Source organism: Egretta garzetta, unplaced genomic scaffold (assembly GCF_000687185.1).
Source record: "Egretta garzetta isolate BGI_Z169 unplaced genomic scaffold, ASM68718v1 scaffold561, whole genome shotgun sequence".
NCBI lineage: Eukaryota > Metazoa > Chordata > Aves > Pelecaniformes > Ardeidae > Egretta > Egretta garzetta.
Window position 1 is genome coordinate 398,758 of NW_009258760.1, and position 10,384 is coordinate 409,141.

The 10,384-nt window shown below is 46.6% G+C and overlaps 1 protein-coding gene across 3 annotated transcripts in view; it reads right to left on the reverse strand.

Annotated features, from left to right (window-relative positions):
• Window positions 1-10,378, reverse strand: part of LOC104135630 — a 60,671-nt gene extending 50,293 nt beyond the window's left edge. For all 3 annotated transcript variants that reach the window (XM_035889018.1, XM_035889017.1, XM_009649300.2), the window contains exon 1: window positions 9,816-10,378. In XM_035889018.1, the coding sequence (XP_035744911.1) occupies window positions 9,816-9,920 (105 nt within the window). In that variant the 5' untranslated portion in view covers window positions 9,921-10,378. The remainder of the gene's footprint in view (window positions 1-9,815) is intronic.
• Window positions 10,379-10,384: the final 6 nt, after the last annotated feature.

Below are 10,384 nucleotides of genomic sequence, written 5' to 3' on the forward strand. Positions count from 1 at the left end.
TTTATCACAGGCTAACAACCCTCTCAGACATAAGGGGAAGACAGTACAAGGGACACCTAAAACTGGAGGGACACCTATAGCATAGCTGATCTTATCTGTAATAGATGTACTGAGAGAGGGGAGGGTGAGAGCTGGCTGCTAAAAAATTCCTGCTTAGGCCACAGGGATTTAAATACACTCCTCCCAACACACACCCCATCCCCGCTGGCCCAGCTCAGTCATTACATTGCTGTGATGAGAAAAGGTCCCTTTGCACAGGCCAGCTTCTCTGACAGTTTACAGCAACTCCCCAGCATTGCATGGGTCCCCCCTACCAGGGAAGTACAGCTGACAGCAGCTGGCATAAACAACACATCTGGTAACAGTTTTTCCATTCCCTCCTCAAATGACCCAGAGAGGGCAACTGCCATTGCCCTGAGATACTTCATTAGCTGAGGAGAAGCTGCCTGTGGTGGGAGACCTCACTTGACACTCACCTCTGCTCAGCCATAAAGAACTACATTAGCCAGATTTGCAAACACAAGGAACAATGCCTTACAGTCAAGCTGGAAAATCATTTGGAGCACACGAGACATTTCAGGCTTCTGCTCCTCTAAGAAATCCCACATTAACCCTTCTGAGTGCAAGCAGGCATAAGCCGTTTCATCTCTATGGATTTACACCAAACTTCTTGTGTTTTATCATGGAGCAAGCCAGTAATATAGGATAATCCTTCAAGACAACATATTTGATCCATTTGGTCAGGCATCTTTAAAGTAAGAGTTAGGACTATGTAAAAATTTGCAGTGGCTCTCCCTGCACCAGATCCTTTCCTGGCAGGCATTGTGTGGTTCCTAGTTGGAAGAATCTGGCCAAAGGGGTGGTCTCTTCACCCTGCACATGGAGGGATGGGCTAGAGATGAGTGGAACAGAGACAGAATTTGAATGTTTACTCTCTCCTCCAATATATGAGCCAGAAAGCATGAAATTAAATTCGTAAGAGGCAGGTTCTAAACAACCAACTACATCAGGGAGATGTAGTTAAGGTATGAAACTTTTTGCCAGAGGATGTTCTGGATACAAAGACCCTACATAGATTTTGGAGTGGGGAAGAGGCCAGGTTTAGGTAGAAGTAGTCTACTGGGCTGCTAATGCACAGACTGCAGTTCTCGCTCAAGAAGTCCTTGAGACCAAAGTATGTGCTGTTCTTACAGCCTTCCCTAGGTGCCCACCTCTGGCACCTGCAGGAGATAGGATACCGGGGGAAACAGACTGTAGGTCTAAACCGGGATGGGAGCTCTTAAGCCCCATTCATGGAAGCAGGCCACACAAAACATGCATTTACCTGCCGCATCGTAATACAAGGGAACACACAGGACAAACCCCAAATGTGTTCTTGCAGATCCAACTCACCTCACTTACCACAGATAGCTACTGACACAGTGCCCAAGCATCACATACTAAATCAGCACCACCACATACCATTTCAGGTGAAAGACAGGGGAAAAGTTGAATTGCACTGCAGCTCTCTGCAAAATACCACTGAGGGGTTTCCCAAGAATGGCTTATTCTTTCCAAGCCAGAATAAAGGGTCAAAAATATATACATGGAAGCTGCTGAACTTTTAAGCCTCTAAATTACATCACTTCATATGCTTCACACCAAATACCACTATTCTCCCCTGTTTAATTGGCCTTTGGCCAAAGAACTTTTATTTCTTTAGAATAACCAACTCCTAAGAATAAAGAAAAAAAAAAAAGAAACCCCACACAGAAACAGTCTGGCTGCAGACAACTGTCTGGAAAAACCACTTGGCTTTGTGTGTAATAACTGGGTGACAGGATATGGAAGGATTATTTTATATTTTCCCAGCTTACATCCAGACACACTCTCAGCAAACTGAAGGATCTAGCTGCCTGTCTGGCACTTCTCCTCAAGATGGGAAATTCTCCAATCAACCAAAGGAAATTTTCTTCTCATCTTATGGCCATATAGAGCTTAGCAGATTGTGACCTCTGATGCCAAGAAGGACATCAGTTAAATAAAATATAGCCTGCATCATGGAAACAATGTGACCCCATTAGGAAGCAGTAAGATGAGACAGATTTCTGAACAAAATGAGTGTGAGGAGATAGGATCTTTATGCCATTAATTCTGTGATCTCCTTGAAATCAGTGGTTCAAAACCAGGGCTGTAGCCCAGTCAAATCAATTAATCAGCTACACAAGGCCAATCAATAGTTTGCTCCCTAGAAATGTCAGAAACCAAGGTCCATCTACTCTCATTGGCGACATTAATGAATATTGAGGTATTTGGGAGTACTTTATCTGGACATCTCCTGTCCTTCCATAAATCTAGATTCAGATAAGGACCATCTACCTTGCAGTCAGGCAACAAGCCTCAGGTCACCCCATCCCTGAAATGGGAGACATGACTAATAAAAACCTCCTCAGGCCACCTAGGCTCAGGCACTGATTTCCTCTTTTCCTCCAAAAGTGTTTCCAGCCCTGAATTCTTACATCTTCTCATATGGGCTGATGCTGGAACAACAGCTGGGAGGCGATCCCAGGCAGAGCTGTAATGGGCTTTTCTCAGGTGTGTCTGCTGGGTATAACAACCAAAAACCCAATCATGCCAGTCCCACACAATGACAGCTCACTTGAAGAGGGCAATCCATAGCCTCACAGTCCACCAAGCCTGAGGGACACCTCGCCAGGTTTCACATAATCTCCTCGCTGACAACACTCATTTAGAAGGTACGCACCAGGGCATAGGCATCAATCTCTGTTCCCACCACCACAGCTCAAATCTCGGCAAGGGGCTCTGCAGCAGGACTGTATTTCTACAGTGAGCCTGGATGGTGGGTTGGCTGGCTGGCTAAGAGTGCTGAAAACAAAGACTGGTCCACACCAGCTGCTGGCAAAGCTGACAGTCACTCACAGAACCTTCTTTAGGCTTTTAGCACCTGCCACCCCCAAATGACATTCTGCCATGCTAACCCAGAACAACTAGGAAGACCCAGGATTTGGACTATAGCACATGCAGCTATGTGGCAGCTTCGGTGCATATTTTCCATTCAATATACTTTCTTGCATCAAGGTCCACTGAGAAGTTTCCATAAATGTCCTCAGTATTTCACCCTCCATGAAGCTATCAAGACTGGACAACCATGTGAGCTCTTCACATGATGTACCCACACAAGGGTATTCTGTTGTAGCATCCCCATGCTGCTAGGGCTGTCTCAAAGATCAAACACCTGAAGTTCACCTGTCCAAGTGCTTAGTATGGTGTAGTAATTACAGAGGAGGAAGAGAGACTACTCACCATGTAAGTTCCATTCCCTCTGCCTCAGCCTCAAAATGCCTGTCCCAAAACAACTGAACAATTCAGTCTGATGTTTATACTAAGGTACACATGGAGGCCAGGTCAATGTCCAAACAGACCAGCCCATGGCAGGGAGGTTATAATGGGTCTGAAACGCAAGAAGAACATAGCACAAGAGGGCAGAAATGCCCAGAAGCACCCTGAGCTGTCCACCCCCAAGCAGTGACCAAGCTGGTCCAGAAGAAACAGACTTCACTGAACTGTGCTTCACCTGTGTGCTGTGTCCCCACAGCTTGGGCAGGCCTGTGCCCAGACTGGCATGGAGACAGCTCTACATAGGTCACATTGGGCCATATGTCCGTTACATTGACTTTTAGGCCTGGGTCACAGCAGAGTTCGTACTGCACAGGGAATGCTTTCTGTGCAGATAAAGGTCACAACTAATTGGCTTTTCTCTAAATCCTTGCCTGGGTGTTCATGCTGAGCAGTTGTGGGTGGTGCTGGTGCCTATTCAAAAACAGCTTAGCTGGCTGAACCTGCAGGTCAACGGTGGCAAGAGGACAAACAGGCTCTGCCCACGGCCACGTACAACAGTTACCACTGCAGAAAACAGCCCTGAGTGCACACATACCTGTGATGCTGGTTGCTAGGAAGAGTTGGGTCACCCGGCAACCTGAATCCCACTGAACAGGAGAACAGGAGCTACAGATAAGTGCATGTGGTAGGAGGGGTTGGCGCTGCTTACACTGTGGGTAGGAGCGTATTTCCCACTGAAAAGGGAATACAGCCTTTGGTTCCCATACTGAGGCATCCCAACAACACTTCTGTGACCCCAAGCATGCTCCAGGAAGAGCCAGAGAAGCTGGCCATACTGGCATGCCACGGCAGTGTGCCCTACCCACCCACCACTCCACAGAGATGTCCCTAAGTGTATGTGAGCCTTGCTTTTTACTTTAAAAAAAGGTGAACCCACTGTTTTGCAAGAGCCATAATTAAAATAAATTATGACCTGGGTCTGCTTTCTATTTTCACTTCAAATACAAGCTATTTTCCTGCTCAGGAAAACTTCTAGCATCCCAAACAGTGCAACAAATTCAGGAGCTCTAAGACTGTGCATGACAGCAAGAAATGAAGTAGAACTGCACTGTCCAGCAAAGCAAAATGGATCGGTTTTCACTGAAATGCAAAAATTAATTATGTAGTATTACATTTTCAGAATTCAAATTTTCATTCAAATAAAAATCAAGAATAGAGAAATATAAGGAAAAGTAATGAGATTTCTTTGTGACACTGGAAGGTGGATTTCTTTTTATAAATCTAGCCTATATTTTCATACCAGTCATAAAAAAGGCCAGCTGAGAGGATGTCTCACTGAACTATCCCTGAACTATTAACTATGTCAATGAACTTCCCATTATGCTGTATTTGCAATAATCTGCAATTTGTCTGAAGTCCCACTCTCCAGAATTAAGTCATTACAGGAGATTATTGGTGCTGGACATCTCCACAGGGAAGATGACAACCCCTGGAGATTCAAAGCTTAGAAGCCAAGTAGAAAGAATTGCAAACCTGTTATTTTACAACGCCTCAAGCAGAAGTCTCAAAAACTTAAGGTTTCTGAGCAGCTGGGATTGCTTGTTCTATTCTTTGCCTTGGCTAAGTATCTATCACAACATTTCTAACACACTTAATTTTAGTCCAAATTATCACAAACCTAACTTTCGGCATATTTATCAATACTCCAATAGCCAAAACTGTACTTACACAGTTACATTAATGAAAGTGCTTGCCACGCCCCCCCCCCAAAGTGAGATCAAGACAAACCAGAAGCATCTAATGTTACCAGGTGTTAATAGGAAGAAAAGCAAAGCTTTAATGTAAAACATAGTCCTCCAGCCCTAGAGGAATGAATCAGTTTGGTGGGATGTGCTGAAAAACCCATGAAGGAGAGAAAGCCTACATACACAACAGGAGACAGACGAAGCTAAATTTTCACTGCGCTAAGCTGTCTTCAGTCAGCCTGAAGACCAGTGGCTGGCTGAGCACGTGACATGCAGTCAACCCAAAGAAAGAAGGAAATTAATCTGTCCTCATTCATACAAAGCATAAGCCCTTACACAGATCTGTGAAAGCACCCCCACTGTGCATCAATATTAACGATGCTACTTCACTCTTTTTTTGGTCTGAGGAGAAAAAGTTTAAATAACACACTCCTGGCTCTGCAGAATAGCCAGCTACCACCAGGACAGCGACTCAAAAGTCACTCCCTGCGAGCCCAGGTTTGCTTTGCACAGCCAACTGAACCACCTTCATATAGGAAGGATTGGGATGATTCCCAGTCACTCATCAGGGCTAGCCAGCCAGATGGACTCCGGATGCAGATGCCAGCAAAAAATAACTGACATGACTTGCTGGTCCCCAGTGCTGTGTATGCACATGTACAAGCTGCAAGGGTGCACGAAGAGAGCTGACACGGTGGCTTTGTTAGTGCCTAGTCCATAGTTCCCTTGTAAGCAAGCACAAGGCTAAAGTTACGTAGCAGAGAAATGCGGTTCTCTGTTACCAGAACGGACTTACATATGACTTCATTTCGTTGATCAACATTAAGGAAATGACAAACATGTCTTAAGTACCTCTGCCCAGTACAAAAAGGAATACGCCAAGTACATAAGTAATGTAACAACTTTTCTGGATTAGAACATCAATTGCATCGCCTCCAAAGTTAGTTGTGTCAACAGCAAAGTTGGAATGGAATTGCCACCCTTAAAGAGCTCAGTTTTCTTCAGCTGCATGTCCCAGCCAGTTCATTTTTTAAACACACCACAATCCAACTGTTTCATTCTGATAACACCTAGGTCCGCTAATTAAGGGCTTAGTTTGACTGGCAATGCACAGACTTGCTCCAACCAGATGCTCCCTGCCCCAAAGAGCTTCCTTGCAAGCAAAGCTTGGGAAATGGACACCTACACTTCAGCCACTACACAAACATGCAAGGGCACAAGAGTTGAAGGAGGATTTGGAAGAAATGCATTTGCATAAGAAACCCCTGTCCCAAGTAGCAGGGATGAAAAAGACATTTCATTTGTAGAGAGCTCACCAAGTCAGTTGGATAGTACTTTTTTTGAGGGCTCAGTATCAGTACTCTGTCACATAAACCCACATGCAACCCCAGGATATGCATTTTAAAAGCTCCTTGAAAAATTTGACCTATAATTCAGGAAAGACTTCTCAGGGCTACTAGTCCAAAATTATGAAATAAAGTAACAGAAAACTGTACTAGCCTGTAATAGTGGGCAAGCAACAAAAAAAATCAGGCCATGAGTTACAGGCCTCTCTCACTTCCCTTATTTGAAGCATTTCACTGCAGTATGGGACAACCCCCTGTTCTCACTCTTCTCGCCTGTCCCAGAAAATCTGCTCTGGAACAGACCCAATTGCCAGCTGTTATCAAAGAAGAGCCCTAACCTGTAAAGTCAGATCTGCTTTTGGCTCTCGATTTCTAACAGCCAGCCAAAAACCGGAGGTTTCTGAATTCAGCCTGATCTCTAGCAAATAACACCAGACCACTGAAGCAAGAGGTGGAACAGCAGGCTGAGGTACAAGGCTCCAATTCACAATCCTTTCTTGGATTTAGCTGCAGCAGCTGAAGGACTCTAAGCCAACGGGCTGGACTATGAACCACAACAGCTCAAGAGTAGACACGCTGCCACTGAGCCGCCCCCGCTACAGGGGCACAAGCATCCAGTGGGGAGACAGCAAGGTCAGCAGGACCAGTCTTCCAAAGCTAAGGGTTCAAATTTGAACCCTAACCACCACGCTTCACAGCCCAGCCACCCCTACCAGAAACAGCTAGCAGTGCATGCTAACCCAACAGCAGGTGAAATGTCAGTCAGTCAATCCTTTCCTTCCCATTATGGTGACTTCTGGTGAAAGGGCTGTAAAGGGACAGTAACTGCCTCAGCAATGCCAGCACAAACCAGCAGACCTCTTAAGTCAAAGCCCTCTGAGCAGCCTTAGTTGTCAACTGCCTAAAGACCAACTTTAGTACAGAAACTCGGTTACATCAACACCCAAAGCTTGCATATTTCCTGGTTTCGCTTACAGGAGGCAATGGCAGCCTCTCAGCTTCTCCCAGTGGGGGAAGACTAGGAAGACCTATCACAGCCATACTAAACCAATTCAGAACATGCAGTACCAAAATGAGATCTTTACAATGGGCAGAAATTTCATCCGGAAAAGATTCCCAAAGCTTGGATGCCAATCCAAGGTTGGTCAAATCTCCCCAGCTTACAAAAAATGAGTTGACAATTTACCCAAGGACAGTCTCCTGGGACTTTGCCTAATGGCAGTACTGTCACAAGCTAGAAACACAACAGCAGCTTGCTTTGCCTTGAATTTGGGAACTTCTAACAAAGGTCACAAAGTGCAAAATCAAGGGGGTCATGAAGGAGAAGAGCAGCTAAGCACACCGGTTTTTAAAGCTCATAAAGCTTTTGGTTTGGGTGGTGACTGCAGATCAGTTTTTATTCTATCCAAACTAGTTGCTCATTCTCCACTGACACTACTACAGACTTGCTTTTATGCTCACACCTAACTAACTTTTCACTAGGTTTCAATGACAGCAGACTGGACCTTTGAAATAATGCAGGTACCACACATGCCAGAATTACGTACAGACCTGCAACAGGCACAGGCCGATGTGAGGAAGTTAAGAAGGCAGCGCCACACTATCTGAAGGCAGCAGAGGGAGATGGCACAGGACACTTGGCCTCATCACAGGGTCCACACACAGTGCAGCCACGGGAAGCTCCCACACCACTCACTGCTTGTGACACCTATCCCATGTCCGCACCTGCAAGGAGATCTGGCCCAACACCTAAGACAGAGCACTGCATGCTCTGTTAAATGATTAGTATGCTGGTACGAGGCTCAACCGAGACCAGGCAGCTGCACGTGGTCCCTAAAGGCCTACAAAACATATATAAACCCAGAGTTTGAAAGTCTGGCTTTCTGCCCATACACATGTATACCAGTCATTGTACCGCTCCCCACGGCAGGCTGCAACATTACCTCTGATGGTCTATGCATTCGCCTTGCAAGAAACAGTGCAAGCTTAAGTCTCTCTTCTCTATTGAGCCTGCAAAAATGCAGACCACCTGTTTGCAGCACAAAACCTTGGCACCGATATGAACAAAATGGCTGCAGATACCCACTCCTGCGGGTTTTCCTGCATGCCTCCAAGCATCCTGAAGGCTGTATGTACCCCTGAGAGCTCCTTCCAAAGATTCTCATGGTTTCACAACCTGAGGCAAACAATAAAGCTAAAGGAAGCGATCACAGGCACGAGGCCCAGAAACACAGCATTTGAAAGAAAAGCCCCACTGCCTCTGCAGAGATACTCAGTACTGAATCCATCCACCACAACCTAAAGCATTGCCCTTATTTTATTTCCAAAAATAAAATCCAATCCTGGCTCCCCCAAGAACCACAGAATATGCAATCCCCGCAGGAAGAAGTACAAGCGCACAGCAAACTTTGAGGAAACATCAGCACTGTTTCTAACAAAGTTGCCATCAGCGTGTCCAGTGACTGCGCAGAAGTGCAGCCACACAGCAATCCGCCTCTGTGTAACACATACAAAAGACTCCACTAGAGTCTGGTATACGGATCCCCAACCCCCAACTCAGGCAACAAGGGCTGCTACTTTTCCCAGATCCCCTCTTCGATTTAGGGCCAGGTGCTATACTTCCCGCAGTATTAATGCCGATCCAGAGTAACTGCGCATTTCAGGGGGGTGTCCCTTGGTTCACAACACTTTCGCCAAATCAGGATCTAGTAATTTTTTATAAGCAAATCATCATGACTCCATTTTTATCCCACTGCATATGGCTCAAAAATTCCTCCCTGCATTTGGCAGGAAGGGCTTAGATATTCCTTATCCTGAATCTGTGATCCTCATTTTTCTTTTGAACACTAAGAAAGGATGCAAGAAGAGTTTGGAAAGCCATGGGTCAATGCAGCAAGCCTGACTGCAAACTTCAGCTCAGATTCCAGCCTTTAGGACCAGAAGGGAGAGAAATGCAAATAACAAGCTGAAAGGCATTTTAGGCAAATTGTGTTGGTACAGTACCTAGCACAGGGGGGATCGAGCCTGGTGAGGGCTGGGAGACTACAGATTGCATGCATACAAAGGTACCTAGACGGGTAAATGCCTGTATAGCTAAACGTGAACCCCATTAAAAGCAAATACTTCTAAAGCACAGACAGATACATCTGTCTTTATCCACCTTTCTGTATTACCTATTGAAGCGTGCAGGGTAATTCTGAAAGCAAAGGAACGGGACTTCAGTAACAGGAATACAGCCTAGGCCGGCTCCTACTGAGCACACTGGCTGAAAGGAAACTGGCCCAACATAACAAACACTGCAAGTCAGCAGCTTCCCAAGCAAGGACCCGTTATTAGTTACCTGAAGGGTGCAAAAAACAACCAAGACAAAACCGGCTGTTCTTACCTTTAGCTGAAAAGGTTGAATTTCATTCAAAGTCTGGTTCCTGAGCTTTTTGGTGAGGATCTTCAGCATGGTACAAATCCGAGGAGCCAAGAAAGGGTTAAGCATACACACACGCACGCATCTACATCTGCCGAGCCGCCGCTGCCACGCTTGGAGGAGCTCCGCAGAGCTTGCATCCAGCACCCCCAGGTACACGGCGGGGCCGGGGGGGGCAAGGCTCCGGACAGCCTGCTTCCAGCTGTGCCCCTCTCTCCTCCGCCACCGCACTCTGTCCTGCAGCCCTCCGCGGGCGGAGGGAGAAGGAATCCCTTTCCGAAATCTAACGAAAAAAATAAATGCCAAACTTCCTTTGCTTTCCACCCCCTCCCCGGTTACGCTTCAGAGAGGAGGGAGGTACCAGCTGGCAGCGTGCTGCAAGGGACAAGAGACACTCGGCGCAGGGCGTTTATTGAGGGACGGCGGAGCTCCCCAGCCGAGGCCCCAGGCTCCGCTCATGGCTCCGCTCATGGCAGCGCTCCCGCCCGCCCCGGCGGCCCCAGGCGGGCATCGCGCCCCGCTGCCCTCGCCCG